General features: G+C 39.6%; 3 protein-coding genes across 6 annotated transcripts; 2 read left to right on the plus strand and 1 right to left on the minus strand.

Moving 5' to 3' along the window:
- Positions 1-202: 202 nt before the first annotated feature.
- LOC100879276 (uncharacterized) lies at positions 203-4,124 on the minus strand. 4 transcript variants are annotated; one of them, XM_003707702.3, is made up of 7 exons: positions 3,622-4,124; positions 2,555-3,183; positions 2,309-2,457; positions 2,026-2,233; positions 1,750-1,944; positions 1,535-1,664; positions 203-1,460 (listed from the first exon to the last, which is right to left on the minus strand). In XM_003707702.3, exons 1-7 carry the CDS (start codon positions 3,791-3,793, stop codon positions 589-591), a joined length of 2,355 nt encoding a protein of 784 aa, XP_003707750.1. In that variant the 5' UTR covers positions 3,794-4,124; the 3' UTR covers positions 203-588. The 4 variants fall into 4 exon arrangements, with proteins under 4 accessions (XP_003707750.1, XP_012151106.1, XP_012151108.1 ...); XM_012295716.2 differs by having other exon boundaries at positions 2,555-3,284; positions 3,622-3,759; XM_012295718.2 differs by having other exon boundaries at positions 2,555-3,215; positions 3,622-3,757.
- Positions 4,125-4,253: 129 nt separating this feature from the next.
- Positions 4,254-9,650, plus strand: pins (G-protein-signaling modulator pins). Its single transcript, XM_003707757.3, has 8 exons — positions 4,254-4,587; positions 5,358-5,723; positions 5,800-5,942; positions 6,025-6,264; positions 6,341-6,812; positions 6,872-7,089; positions 7,162-7,306; positions 7,377-9,650. The coding sequence occupies exons 1-8, from the start codon at positions 4,543-4,545 to the stop codon at positions 7,578-7,580; spliced, it is 1,833 nt and encodes a 610-aa protein (XP_003707805.1). The 5' UTR covers positions 4,254-4,542; the 3' UTR covers positions 7,581-9,650.
- A 33-nt stretch (positions 9,651-9,683) lies between these two features.
- On the plus strand, positions 9,684-14,596 carry LOC100879390 (androglobin). The gene is made up of 9 exons (XM_076537276.1): positions 9,684-9,840; positions 9,896-9,996; positions 10,056-10,133; positions 10,306-10,495; positions 10,564-10,785; positions 10,852-10,962; positions 11,020-11,294; positions 11,353-13,827; positions 13,895-14,596. Exons 1-9 carry the CDS (start codon positions 9,717-9,719, stop codon positions 14,534-14,536), a joined length of 4,218 nt encoding a protein of 1,405 aa, XP_076393391.1. The 5' UTR covers positions 9,684-9,716; the 3' UTR covers positions 14,537-14,596.
- The last annotated feature ends 795 nt before the right edge of the window (positions 14,597-15,391 follow it).

A 15,391-nucleotide genomic window follows, 5' to 3' on the forward strand; every position in this document is an offset into this window, starting at 1 on the left:
TTAAAAAACGATCTTCGAACCTTACGAAGGGATAGGGGTATAATGACTAACGATGTTTATGAACCAATGCATTTTCATGCCGAAAACAAATAAAATTTGCAAGTCGGATCCGAGTCTTTTTACTCTGAATTCCCAAATAAACTTCCTAATTTCCAAGACCGCAAATATGTAGGATCACTCATGCCAAATAATAAAATGGACGTTCATTATGTACATATATATTTGGGTCAATAAACAATTTAACAAAATAGTTGTACCACTATGTGCAGCCGCCTTTGTTAGCAAAATGTCTGATTTATTCAATGTTGATTCTTTTGATCATATACTTCGTAACGTATATACAAAATCAGATAACTTATGCGAAGAGCTTCGGAGATCAATGGTGTCCATAGAACTGTCCACATACTGTTAGGTTTAACTAAACCGAGTCGTTTAAAACGAGGAAGAACTGTCTTTTAAACAAAAATATATCCTTTTGTATCAAATAAATGCTACAGGCGCTAATATACACGAGTAGTTATAGGCTTTGTACAGACTCTTACAATAGGATCAAAGACATAAAAAGGAAAAAATTGTCGTCAGTTCTTGTCAGTCAGAAGTTATGTTTTCTAAGTGAGATATTTGTGGTGCTTCCGTGTTCTCGGCTATCTCTTCGATCACCTTCGGTGTCTTCCCCTGTTCCCTGTCGGCGCCTTTGGACCAGGAACAGCTCCTTCTGCCAGGAGATTTTGGCATGGACCAGGTGCTGCTGCGAGATCTTCTCTTGGGCGACGTGGTGCGAGATTTAGCCCTGGTGATTTTCACCTTCGACACTGATCTCTCCCTTCTGCGTCTGTAGCGGCTCCTAGTGTTATTTCTTGTCTTAGATCGACTCCTGGAACGCGATTTCCTCTTGGACCTCGATCGACGCGATCGAGATCTCACCCTCGAAGAGGACCTGGACCTCGACTTCGATCTATCTCGTCTTCTTCTCGATCGCGACCTGCTTTTGCTTCTGCTACGTCGCTTGCTCCTGGATCTCGATTTCGTTCGCGATTTTGTTCTTGATTTGCTGGGCGATCTGGACCTTGATCTTGAAACCGACTTCGATCTGGACCTAGACCGGGATTTTGATCTTGACCTCGATCTTGATCTCGACCTGGATCTACTGAATGATCCTTTACGACTACGTGACCTTGAGCTTCTGTAGTCGAAAGAGTGATAATCCTGACCTACTAAATGAGCGAAGTACTTGTAGTACTGCTCGTTGTATAAATGGGGGTTGAAAGTGGGGACTGTGCGAGGATTTCCAGCGTTACGCCATGAAAATCCTCTGCCCCTCCCTCGCGCGAAACGACCACCCCTGGGCATACCTCTTGGGAGACTAGGATAAAGCATGGGCAGTGCCGCTTCGTAACACCATGGTTGCGGAAATCGTGGATAAAGAGGCGGGTAAGGAAGAGATTCCAAGGAAGTGGCAGCTAAAAAGTTAAATAAAAATTGTTAATATACATTTCGTGGTTTGATGGTAACCTTAATCATTAGTGTCACTTACTTGTGGATGAGGATGGATATGCAACATTCTGTTTCAGGACGCTTTTCAGTTTTTTCGCTTGCTCTTCCGTACCTGAATCATCGCTCGGACTTGCAGAGTTTTCGGAATCCTTCCCCTTTTTACGTTTTTTCTGTGCAAAGAGATTTATGCGATTGAACAATATGTTTTGGGGAGAATGATAGTCAGTGAACTACTGGCCCTTAAATATGCCCTACCTTTTTCTTTTTTTCCTTTTTAGTCTTCTTCTTCTTCGATTTCTTCGCTTTCTTGTCCTTCTTCCCGTCCTTCGAATTTTCATCAGAACTCAATGCTTCTGTGACACCATCCATTTTGTTATTTTTCTTCTCTTCCTTTTTTACATCCGTACTTGATACTTCATCAATCTTAATTTCATTGTTTTCTACTTTTATCTTAAAATACAAAACATACGAAGATCAGGTTAAGTCCTTAGTACCAGGATTATAATATAACAAACCACCGCGGAATTGTACCTTTATCCTATCAAATAATTCATCTAATAAACGAATACTTTCAAGTTGCCTTTGTGCTTTTATCAGTTTTTGCCCCTCTCTCGCGATTTTCATAGACACTTTATCTTCTTCCTTTTTTCGAAATTTAGTCAGAACTTTACGCTTTCGCTTCTCTTCTCGTTTTCGTCGTCTGTTTTCTTTAGCCGCTGCATCAGCTTCTTCTTTCTTTCTGTAGAAATAAAAGCGTGCGATGTAATGCACGTTAAATTCACAATTCGATGAAGTACATTTTAATGTTAGTTACTTTTGTTCTTCACGACGTTTTTCTTCAGCTTCTTCTTTTCGACGAAGTCGTTCTGCTGCCAATGTATCCTGAGCTATGAGGCGTTTCCTTTCAAACTCTCTATGAGCAACAGAGCTATCGCTCATGTGTTTTGTTTTATCAAAATCGATCTACATGTAATACAATATCTTTTATTATAATAATTACAAGTTACTGTGGCATTATGATCTATCCAATCCATGCAGAAAACTCACATATTAAACACACCTTAATGGCAGCTGTGAATGCCTTCTCTCCTTCCTTCTTAAGGAGCTTCATCCCACGTAATGCATCCATAGCTCTAACAAAATCCATATATTCAACATACTGAATATAAGCATCAAAAAATATTCCATCCTCATAACTGAATTTATTAATATTTGTGCCAAGACGCATTCTAGATCTATAGGCATCGGCAGCAGGTACATCGATTCTTCTGAGTGTTCCCCATTTCTTAAAAATTTTACTGATCAAAGATTCGCTAGGCAGAGACCCGCTATCCTCGATGAACCACTTAACAGGTAATCCTGTTATGTGGATGGTATCAGGCCTTTCTCCAGGCTTCAATTCATTCATATGTTTAGCATCTCTGAAGTAAGAATCCCAACTATGTCTTGTGGGAAAATCATCCTTCGCCTCTGCTGCCCGGACTTTCAATACATTGGGAAATCCTGATAGATTTAAACGCTGAGAATCCAATCTTGCAAGTACACGTTGGAGTCTGCACCTGTCTTGCAAATCTCCTTCCAACCTGATAAATTCCAGCGTACTCTTCGCTACCTTCAGAGATGCAAACTCGTCCGGTAGTATAAGGGCACGTATCTTCTCCATTACTTCCCATGTTGATATTGTTTTTCCTGTTTATATCGCAGTTAATTTTCTGTAAAACCTACTATGCTAAAAATATTATATATATTTATAAATTTTGCACAGAATTTAATGAAACTGCATGTATATCCTGTTACAGAAATTAAAGTTATTATTATTGATACCATCGCATATATTAAATATACTAATCGCAAGGGTTAAGTTAAAAGGGTTAAGGATTAAGTTAGACAGTTTGAGCAATGATACGATAGCTAATAAAAGTAAATAAACAACAAAAGCAAAGATACAGGGCTGGTTTAAGACCTTCAATACACCCAAATGCTTAAGAGATATAAGTAGACCCCCATGACCTATGTGTAAACCTTATTTTGTTACTGATTAATCCAACCCTGCATATATACACATAACATTCTGAAAAATAAAGACACAGATGAAGAGAAAGTAATCACGGTGTATGGGAATTTTACCTGGAACTTTTAATTGGGGAAGATTAACGGACACATTTATTTTTGCAATTGGTTTTAAATAAAGTGCGCGTGGTATATAGAGAGGCACGATATCGCTAAGATCCCTACAGCTCCGAAATTGGTTAACAACCTCACTACTGGAATTTTCACCTACTTTCTTACCATCGCTCATTATTAATCTAATATACCGTATATATACTAGAATGTGCGTAAATCAGAACACGGAAGAACTACTTTAAATATCTTATTTAACGATAAAGAAAATCAAAGAGATGAAAACCATTCAGTAGAGAGGTTGTGTATCCATTCGAAATGAGAAATCTTTCCAAGTTGAGTTATTTCCTTCCTTCACTTCACCATTGAATATTTATTCTGATCAGCACAGCTCGTTTCACTCTTCTCGATTTACTTTCGAGCTATTTCACCAACAACTAAATGTACGAAACCATAATTATTTCTGATTTGATGTTCTGTCAAGTTTCACCGATCGAACACTGGGAACACAAGAACTCCAAAAAGGCACGCGTTCCCGTTAAAAGTCACATTAGGGAGTTTCGGTTTGTCGCCAGACGGCGCGGGTATTCCAATTGGACGTTATGCAAGCAGAGTGCATCAAGCGCCATTTGTTTGGACGCTAAATTCTCCGTCAGTTGCATTGAGAAAGTGCGGCGAGCGTGAGGTTGGAGGGAAAAGTAACGCGGGTTTTATTCTCAAAAAGGCACGCGGAGGTGATTATGTGAGAAAAGAAATTACCGGACAAAAAATTCGCTGATCACGATGCGCAGAAAATCATACAAGTCAAGTTATTATCGTAACCCAAATAATCGTCAACCGTGCACTTAAGACTCGCGTTATTTACGGTCGTAAAAGTAGCGAGGATCGATTGTTAATTTGCGAAGGGAAAGAAAGAAACGCAACACGATGTCCCTGAGTGCGAGCGCGGAAAATTTATCGTCCGAAGGGCAAGTAAGTGAACCATACTAATTATTCCGCTTTTCCATGTGTGACTCATATCTCTTTATCATCGTTACTTGAATTCGCAAATCATTCATTTCCTATTATTATTTCTATGTTACTTCATCAACATTTCTGTATGTAATAAACATTACATTTGATGTGGAAATAAAGAATATCAAACACTATATGCGCTTTTCATTCATCCTACCATATATGTTTATATGTTAATTAATTAACACATATATCTTTAGTCTCATATCTATTTTCTGTAAGCATGTGACTTATTTTGAACTAATCAAGCTTTAAATATTGATATAAATACTTGTCTGTAACCAGTTTGTTGTGTTTTCACATCCAGCCACTCCCATGATCATTCCAGTATGCTTCCCACATTTTTTTAAAGTCAAACATATTGTTACCATGAATGAATTATTTTGTAATTGTTTTCTCTACTATTTCATTATGATATTAACAGAATTATCCAGCGTTGCTGAAGCATTTCAAATGTTGCAGGTTTTAATGTAACAGCGAGCATTTAAATGCTTCTCCTTTTTCAGGAAATTATTTTTATTACATATTTTCTTTCCATTATAAATTACAACTGTGTATATTTTTTTTGTGAAATTTTCAAACTTACTGATATGTTACACAGATTATTTTGATAGATTTCATTTTTATATAATATCAACATGATTTTTATGCATTTGAAATCATCAACATACAGAATATGAATTGATGGTGGCCAAGAATGTGATGGAGGAACTTCTTGTGTTTAACAGAATAGTGAAAGGTGGAACATGTGTCTTGAATTGGCACTGGAGGGCGAGCGCCTTTGTAAGGCTGGAGATTGCAAAACTGGTGTGGCATTCTTTCAAGCCGCGATTCAAGCAGGCACAGATGACTTAAGGATATTAAGTGCAATTTATAGCCAACTAGGAAATGCATATTTTTATCTTGGAGATTACGTGAAAGCAATGCAATACCATAAGTTGGATTTAAGTCTTGCACGTAATATGGGTGATAAGTTGGGAGAAGCTAAATCCAGTGGAAACTTGGGAAATAGTTTGAAAGTTATGGGGAAGTTTGATGAGGCTATGATTTGTTGTAAAAGACATTTGGAAATTTCAAGAGAAATGGGAGATAAGGTGTGCACAAAACTATGAAATCATTTGAACATTTCAAAGTTATTCAATTATTCATAGAAGATATTTTCTTATGCAGCTCAGCGAAGGAAGGGCTTTGTACAACTTAGGAAACGTTTATCATGCCAAAGGGAAACAAGCAGGTAGAGTGGGTCATCAAGATCCTGGAGAATTTTCTGAGGATGTTAGACAATGCTTGCAACAAGCTGTACGCTATTATGAGTAAGGATATTTAATAATCAATATTTCTGCATTAAAAGACTGGCCATGATCAAAATACAAACATTAACAATTTTTTTTGTAGAGAAAATTTGGAACTGATGAAGGAATTGAATGATTCTGCTGCTCAAGGCAGAGCATGTGGAAATCTAGGGAATACATTTTATCTTCTGGGAGATTTTCAGCAAGCAATTTATTATCACAATGAAAGATTAAAGATTGCTAAGGAGTTTGGTGACAAAGCTGCTGAAAGAAGGGCAAATAGTAATCTAGGCAATTCGCATATATTTCTTGGTGAATTCGAAAAAGCTGCACAACATTACAAGTGTGTATCTTCATTGGTTTTTTTTTATGTCTGATAAATTATTGTGTAAGTAAATATTAACCCCATTATATCATAGGAGAACTCTAGTCCTTGCACAAGAATTAGGAGATAGAGAAGTAGAAGCACAAGCATGCTATTCTCTAGGAAACACTTATACTCTTCTTCGAGACTATCCAACTGCTGTAGAATATCATTTGAGGCACCTCGAAATAGCGCAACAACTTAAAGATCAAGTAGGCGAAGGCAGGGCTTGTTGGTCTTTGGGTAATGCATATGCTGCAATGGGTAATCACGAGAAGGCATTGCATTACGCAAATCTGCACTTAAATATCTCGAAAGAATTAGAGGATCCGATGGGTCAAGCTACCGCACAAATGAACGTCGACGATTTACAAAAGATCCTAGGTCTAGAAAAGGGACAACAGGAGAATAATAAAGAGAACATAGCACAAAAACTTTTGACCAATACAAGCTCAAACATTAATATATCTTCACCTTGTAGATATAGACTTAGACGACAGAGTATGGATAATTTGGATCTCATTAAGGTAACTTGATTATTTAATACAACGTGATCAACCATTTAACAATTATTATTTTTATTTAGCTTACACCGGATACGAAATTGAAAGAACAGGCAGAATCTCAGATAGACAAAAGTAACAACGTAACCCCACAGCTTACTCAAAAAGAAGAAGACAGTTTCTTTGATCTCCTGTCTCGTTTCCAATCCGGTAGAATGGACGATCAGCGCTGTGCACTTAATACGAATCGCAATCAGAAGTTTAGAACTATTACACCCGAGTTATGTGATTCTGACGAAAAGTATGTATTCGCAGTTATAGTTTCAGGAGTATGTTAATATTTTATATTGAAATTTATTTTATGTATTCTCAGAGACGGAGAAGATCTGTTAGATTTAATTGCTGGGATGCAGAGCAAGAGAATGGATGAACAGCGAGTGACACTGCCTTACTTACCAGGCCTAAACACTAATCAAGATGCTGATGATTCTTTCATCGAAATGCTAGTGAGATGCCAGGTATATGCCTAGATCCTATAAACCTGCATTCATGTATATAAGATTTTGTCAAAGAACGTGAATTCTTTAGGGTTCGCGTCTAGAAGATCAACGAAGTCCTTTACCGGCAGCATCCACGGTACACGACGCTGAGGAGGAGCACAGCCAAAGATCAAACGGAACTACTCAAGCGGGCTCGACGGTTCCCGAAGAGGATCTGTTTTCTTTAATACAAAGACTTCAAGCGGGACGAATGGAAGATCAAAGGGCCTCCGGGCCTGGGAAAACCTGTTAAAACATTAATATGTATAGTTGTGTCAGGTCCTATGGTAATGAACCTGCTTGATATTCTGCAGCTATTCTTCCACGCGATTTTTTAGTTGCCTCTTTTGATGATTTACGAAGCGCGTTTGATTTGTACATTCCGCTCACAGCGTATGAAATCATTATCATGATTCACGTTCCAAGAAAATTGCGAGGTACTGTCATACCGTCCACTGGTATCGATTCTCCGCTGTTCGTTGTACAACATAACGATGTACATCGTGGTACATCGTGGTAAATGTAGAATACTGTTTCTTCGATATAATTTTTTCTAATTTTTCGTTCACTTAAATATTCAAGACATGGTGCCAAATTTTGTATATACGAGCCTAAGTTATCCGAGAAGTGTTTCGTGACATTAAATAGAAGATAATTTTTTATTATTTCGATTAATTTATGATGAAGGATGTTCAGTCAAGAACAAATATAAAATATAAACACTGCCAGGCTGAGAATGGGAGTCGCACTCCTTCGGTGGATTCAAACAATTACTGTACCGTGAACAATTGAATGGTAAGGATTTATTGATCCTGGCGTTATGTCTTGCATATCCGGTTTTGCACAATTTATTTAGTCATCGATTATTTTTGCGACAGTATAAAATTGGTGCCAAAAATAATTGATACCTTAGAATCTCTGATAACGAGTATTAACAAATGAAATTGTTAATTGTTGTTACTTGCGTACATTTCTGTGTGTACTTCTTTATCGTAGGTTATGATAAATGTACGTTGAACGGAATCGGTAACATGTACAATTATAATAATTTACAACGAACGTTACCAGTTTTATCGATTACAGTGTTGTAATCAGTTTTCGTTGTACTTCACGCATTCTGGGTAAACGGAATGTTTAAGGCAGTATTTGTGGATAGACTGGATCGATCATTCGTGTAACTAATTCCAATAGTACCTAACTAACTGTCTAGAAAATACCGATACTATAAAGTCCTGATACTTATCCGCAAACTTATTCCCAAGATACTTACAACTTGATACAGTGGATTTACTGTATCACCTGATCTCTTTGTGTTCCAAAAGAAGTTGAGAACAAACACGGTGTATACACAACAAGAAACGCATTCAACATTCCACTAAATATTTTATGATATATTTATACCCTATAAATGGTATCTGCCCAATAAGTAACTTAAATTATTGTTAATCCTTCGCGTTGTTTTGTCTGTAAATACGCGATAAAACGCTTCTGTCAAAAATCTTCTAAACATGGTTAATGAATCGATTGCCTTAATAAGTTAATGCAATTCTATCGACCTATAATGTATGTACATTAGAGTGCAATGTAGGCTTCTTTCGGTCAAAGTTATTTGCAAAGATTCCAAAGTTGAAAGTCCCTTTCATAAATCTTGAAGGTTCTAAAATTGTAAAGACCCAGAAGTCCCGTAAACTGTTACGTCGTGAAGATTGACTTCAAGGAGTCTAAATTGCACGTAGCAGTATTCACGTGTACATACATACTGAAATTGAGAACTCGTTGTGAAACTGACTATAAAAACCGAGCCTGATCGAGCGACTATACGTATAGTTACGTAACTGTAGGGATATTGTTGAAGGAAGAAACACACTATTAGTATCGTATAAAGAAAGATGCGAGGGCTAATTGTAACTTCTGAATGTAAGAACGTAGTATTATTTTTCTTGTTATCGAAGGAAAAACCTGTGTAACTATGTGAACGTAACAAAGCGAATTAAACTTCGATCCCATGTTGACGTACAATTTCATCTCTCATCACCGTTATTCAAAAGAGATCGAGATAACTATTGATTCGTTACTGAGTTGATGATATAACGACGCTATTTTTTGTAGACGTTACATTTGTACTACATTCTATATCATTAATATAATGTACGTTTAATTTCTTAACGCGAGGCGCACGGCCGTTAGCGAACTAGTAGGTACTAACGAGTTTCTTTGAACTGTAATGTTTTTATGGAGTCTTTTCTTGACATAGATTCGCATCTCATTTTCATATAGTTATGTATAATACAGAGATTCAATAAATATATATACTTTTTCCATATGTCAAATATAATTACTGTAGAATCCTTTTTATCCTTTCGACTGTCGATAGGAGACAGTTTCAATCATGTCCACAAGATCTAAAAAGGTACCAGAGTCCGAGTTTGGTGTTACGTTTATCGATGACTCCCCTTTATGGTTAGAATGGTCTGACGCGACATTGAACAAAGAAAACTGGGCCTCTCCTAAAAGTAACAATCGAGAAACTTTTGGAATGTTCTTTATAATGCAATACGATATTTGTAGATGGGACAGATAATTTGTTCGTTGATACACAGACCGTTCAATTACCGCCATCTTTGGTGCCTCACGAATGGATTAGGGTGAAAGATTTAACGACTCTAACAGTAGGTTTATATTACAAATGAAATTTAATAGATTAATAATTAATCGTCTGTCAATTGAGGAACCTCTGGTGGTGTTCGTCCCTGACTCAAACTACTCAGACCTCATCACAAACAACAAGCATTTGTTGCACAGCGAAGTACGTTAAATTTTCAGAAATTTTATGTGACATAATTATCAGTAATTAGATGAAACAAGTCTATAGTTAACGTAAGTGTTTCATCGTAAGAACAATTGCCACAAACAAGTTGTTGATTAAGAAGACTCATTCGTTTGCAATTGAACGCGGTTCAATTAGAAACAACTTTCAGTTCGCGCGATGGTTCGTTTCCGCGCTAATAAATCTTGAACATTGCGGACGGAATGGATTGGAAATAAGTGACGAGAACGGCAATTTCATTTGGAATGGGCGGTACCAGTCTTGGCGTGGTTGGATGAACGTGTATTCAATGAACAAAGCTGGCAAAGGGGCGCAACATCGACCTACTGTTAATCCTAATGGTACACGATCTACATTTTTTATAATTTCATCTTGGGACAGCGTCAGATATTTTCTCCTTTTCTCAAAGGAAAATACGTCGTGAGGTTGTACTTTCTGGGATGCTGGCGTCGAATCGTGATAGATGACATGATACCAGTGAACGCAGAAGGGGTGCCACTTCTACCTAGGACTTCAAAAAATTTCGAACTATGGCCTATGCTTCTTTCGAAGGCTCTACTGAAACTGTGCTCTCTAACTTGGACAGAAGATCGTGAAATAGTTGATTTCCATCCTGTAACTTGCTTAACTGGTAAAATTTACCCTTCACAGTACCTTTCAATTAACCATTCATTCATTATCCCTTAATTTGAATTAGGATGGGTCTGCTTGCGGATAGACATTTCGTATCTCTCTCCCCAAGACAAGTGGGACTTCCTGAGGAAGTACGCAGATCACTTCGAATGGGAGGCGGAAGGCAAAGAAGAAGGTCAAGGTCACTTTATTTTTCACTCTTACATTCATTAATAATTTTGACTCTCTGCAGAAGTTGCGTCCACGATAAATAACCAAGAGAAGAAGTCGAAGGGGACGGTACGGTCAAAGAAGTCCAAGGACACAGCTCGAAGTAAAAAGTCGAAGGACACTGACTGGTCAACTAAAAAATTGAAAGTGCTGAGCAAACCGCAACCGGTGACTTTATTTTTGGGGTTGGAGGACATGAGGGAAGTGTCTCTGGAAGATGTGCCTGGACTGTCACCCTGCTGGGGTCATTTCGTTTATGTGGAACAGTCTCGCGACATACCGTTGGACCCAAAAGATGTATCGTTTTATTTATTATATTCATGTGATCTTGATAATAAAATGTTTGTGTGATTAGGTGAAGCCTCCGTTGGCAAGATGGAAGCTGTATCGATGGCTCAGATGGGCTATTGCCGAGGGCATAATCGATCCAGCCGAGTACTTCGTGCCCATTCGTTCCCTGAAAGTGGTTAGCCCCCTAAAGAAATGCAAGGAGAGCGTCATCAACAAATTCAACAACGCAAACACAGAACAGAATTCAAGAAACACGCTTAATAGAAAATCAACTGTTAACACGATAAATGAACCCTCACAAGATTCTGTAGAAACCGAAGAAATTAGTTTCTGGGCCGACTTCAACAAAATGGAACCTCACGTTAGAGACATTCACTTTTTCTACAAGTTGGATTACTTTCAATACACCATGAAACTTTCTGATCGCTTTACGAATAAGCAATCGAGCGATCAGAAATCGGAGGACAGGAGAGCAGAAACGAAGAAGAGTAGCAGGAAGAGTTCTCCTTCAAGAGCTACCGTCAAGGATCCTGAATTCGAGAACACGTACTCCTGGCCTCAGAAAATGTTGAAAACCAGAAACGATCCTCTGTACGTGTTAACAGATTCTCTCGAAGAGAAGTTCTTCCTCATCAACTTCTCCACGTTTCAAGTTCTGATAAACTCTTTGGAGGAGAATGATAATCAGAATTCTACGAATATGCAAACGGGGGGTATGGATTATTTGATCGTAGAGAAACATAACTGGTTTCGCAGACCGAAGAAATCAAATTGTCTGGTGTCCATGTTGACCGCTGGAACCAGGTCAGTGGTGATGGAACTGAAACCCGGAAGACACCTGTTGCGAATGTACTGTCGCTCGGAATCCAATTGTTTCGTAACAGTCTCTTCAGACACCCTGTTTCACGTCGGAGACAGAAGGAAGATGTACCAACTGATGTCCACCGAGTCTCAGAGGATCGATCATTTGACGAAACACATCAGCAACTGTATCAGCAACGCTTATCAATCGTTCGGCACGGAAAAATATCCGGAAGCCTTGAAGGCTTACTATGACAGCTACTTGCCACCTGACCGCAGTTCTGAAGAGAGAAGCAAAGTGTTCTACGATCACATGCACGACTATTTCATGGACGAGAAGGTGCAATTAATAAGAAAGAGCCTACGCGAAGAAGAGATTCCAGATGTGCTCCGCTCCCTGAGGATATTCTTCCTGAACCCTGTCATAGGTTTGGAACGTTTCAACTTGATTTCAAGGTTACTGGACAGTTTTCAAGACCTAAACGAGTCGAAAGACCCGGTTGAGAATGACAAAAACAAAGAGAAATTCGAACAGGAGCAAGCTGCGACCACTATTCAATCGTTCTTCAAGATGCTGATCATTAGGAAATACAAACAAATTCACAATCCCCAGAACCAACATCATCAGAAGGTCTTGGAGAACCTGTTCAAAGTCGTGGAGTTGTTCAATTACAATAAACGAGAATCCCTAGCCAATCAATTGCTGAGGAACATATTAAAGCATCACGATAAACTGGCCGACGTTTATCCCTTCTCCGAGGACTGCGAGCACACGCTGCAGGTGCAGGAGGTCAGAGGGACCCTGATGAACGTGAAACCAAACCACTGGTTACCCATCATGAGGCTCGTGGTGAATTGCCGAGCCACGGAAACCGTTCTAGCAGCGATCGACACGTTCGTCGATGTACCCAGGTACTGTGTGCGGGTGTTCAACAACGACACGGGTCGAGAAATGCTGCGAGTGGTGAATAACGTGGTGTCCACGAGCTACCAGTACTCCAGGCTGGGTTACACGATACTTTGTTACGGCTGGAGCAAGGAATCGGCAGTCAGAGAATTACCTTGGACCTTGAACGTCGTCACCGTGAAACAACAACCTGTTTTCTACTCTATAGACACGGGGAACCCGTTGTCGTTGGCCACTGTGCCACCTGCCCTGATGGTCGAAGAGTTTTCCAGCACTTACATACCTAACTCGCAAAACGACATCTCGAAGTTGATCGTTCGAGTAGCAAAACCCGGTATCGTGTCGTTTAGACTGAAAACGTCCTACGAACACGTGAGAATGAAATTCTCCGTGACAGACGATCAGAAGAACGTGGTGGCCAAGGTGACGAGTACCTCCGTGGTGATACTGCCTATGGTGTACCTGGGACTCGAAGAAGAATTCAGTCAGAGGAGTAATGAGAATAAAAAGTTTGCAAATGAACACGATAAGGAATCGATGGAAAGCGAAAGTAGAGAATCGATGGATTATAGAACTTATCATGCGCAGGCTACTGTGCTCGATGACAGCTGGCCTCTGACGAAGACGGAGTGGATCGTCGTAATGGAGATTAGAGAAGGCACGATTATGTCTGATATTAGATCGAAATTATCGTCCGTGTCGCACGTGTTCAAGACGAAGTCTGAAGCCCCGAAAGGGAAGAGAGGATCCAAGTCAGTGGTCGAGGATCAAGCTCCTGAGCCACCATTTTGGGTGCTACAAGTGGTCACCGACGTCGATGGCGGTCTGGAGGTAAGAATTATAATAATACTCCCTTCAAAGGTAAAATATCTAAGCTACTAACAATAATACTCCTCAGATATCGCAAGACAGAACGAAAGAGGAAGAAATAGCGCAAATGAAGGAAGCCTGGGCCAAAGAGAACCCCGACAGCCTAGCCCGAGGCAAGAAGCTCAGAGAAGCCTTCCTGAAGAAGTACCAAATACTGTCATCCGCACACTCGCAAACAACTTTGAGAAGAAAATCTTCGATCATGTCTGAGAAATCCATAACCAAATCTCATCGATCGTCCTTCGTGGAGGCTTCAGAAATTTCGATGCTCGATACAGAGCCAAGATCCTTGACACCTCCTTCGTTTCTTCAAAGACTTCCTGCGCTAGATTTGACCATCTACGAGGTGCGAGAAGACGAGGAGGACACGTTATGGATCAAGACCGAACAGGACGAAGAAACGCTGAGAAACAGTCGGGCGCTGAATATCTTTTATGCTAGTGAAGACCACATGCACTTTATGGAAGATATGCAGACGTTGTTGAGGGCGCAAAAAGACAGGTACAGAACCTTCTTCAGCAGATACAAGGACCAGTTTTGGAGGAACAGAATAGAGTCGGAGGAGGCGCACGAAGCCAGAGACGCTTATGTTAGGAGTAAGAAGGCTGCGAGTGCTCCGGTTAGCAAAAAGGCTAGCAGTCGAAAGAGCAAGAAGTCTAAGAAGAATTAGGTTATCTTTGTAACTTAGGTATAAGTTAACTTTTAATGAACATAGGTTCTAACTGTACAATGTTTCCTTGTTACTAATTAAAAAGCTTGACCAAAGAATTCATCTACTCGGAGAACAGACACCCTTAAGTTACAAATCGCGTTCTCGAAGCTAGCTATTTCACCTCAATGTTTTCGCGTCTAAAAAATACGCTGAAATATTCGCCAACGAGTACATACATCACGTTTATCGTAACAGTTGGCAAAAAGCATCTCTAATTACCGCATGAACCTTGTCCTTAATAATCGTGGCGCGTATTCCGGTACAGCGACATTCCTCGAATAGATTCCTCGAGCTTCTGCAGCTAAGAAAGCCACTCTACCAGCGAAATATCGCATTAGTCGATAGCGATCGATGATGTAATGGAGCTTTTAAGCGAAACCGATTCTTCAGCCGTTATCTAGATCGGTGATCAGGGCATATTTTTAGTACAGAAGTTTGTGACTGTTTTTTGTTAACGACTTGCAAGGTGATTAGCATTATTGATGCTGATGGTTTTGCTATTATTCTTGTATTCGACAATTTGGATTAAGTCGATCGAGTAGATACGCGGTGGACGCACCCGATGCGTCGTTAGAGCTGAACGTGTTAATGCGCGTCTATTCGCTCGGCACGGCAAGAGAAAAGTACGCCGATCCGTTCCGTTCATTTTTCACCGGGGACCAGTCCTCGTCGTCTAGCAAGATTATTACAAAACTACCGGCGAAGCTGTGGAAGAGGTCTAGGTTAAGCGCAAGAACGGGTAACAGCGCGAACGAGCGACGCGACGGTGAACAGCTCGATTTTATCCTTCGCGTAATGGATGTCGATCTTTTT

This window comes from Megachile rotundata, chromosome 11 (assembly GCF_050947335.1).
Source record: "Megachile rotundata isolate GNS110a chromosome 11, iyMegRotu1, whole genome shotgun sequence".
Taxonomy (NCBI): Eukaryota; Metazoa; Arthropoda; class Insecta; order Hymenoptera; family Megachilidae; genus Megachile; species Megachile rotundata.

Bases quoted from the DNA above. Each gene is read 5' to 3' on its own strand.
- LOC100879276 (XM_003707702.3), bottom strand. From the start codon at position 3,793: ATGAGCGATGGTAAGAAAGTAGGTGAAAATTCCAGTAGTGAGGTTGTT. The intron at 2,458-2,554 runs GTGTGTTTAATA...TATTACATGTAG, and splicing joins CATTCACAGCTGCCATTAAG to ATCGATTTTGATAAAACAAA. The intron at 1,461-1,534 runs GTAAGTGACACT...TTAACTTTTTAG, and splicing joins ATATCCATCCTCATCCACAA to CTGCCACTTCCTTGGAATCT.
- pins (XM_003707757.3), top strand. From the start codon at position 4,543: ATGTCCCTGAGTGCGAGCGCGGAAAATTTATCGTCCGAAGGGCAA. The intron at 4,588-5,357 runs GTAAGTGAACCA...TGTGTTTAACAG, and splicing joins ATTTATCGTCCGAAGGGCAA to AATAGTGAAAGGTGGAACAT. The intron at 5,724-5,799 runs GTGTGCACAAAA...TTTCTTATGCAG, and splicing joins CAAGAGAAATGGGAGATAAG to CTCAGCGAAGGAAGGGCTTT.
- LOC100879390 (XM_076537276.1), top strand. From the start codon at position 9,717: ATGTCCACAAGATCTAAAAAGGTACCAGAGTCCGAGTTTGGTGTTACG. The intron at 10,496-10,563 runs GTACACGATCTA...CTTTTCTCAAAG, and splicing joins ACCTACTGTTAATCCTAATG to GAAAATACGTCGTGAGGTTG. The intron at 10,786-10,851 runs GTAAAATTTACC...AATTTGAATTAG, and splicing joins TCCTGTAACTTGCTTAACTG to GATGGGTCTGCTTGCGGATA.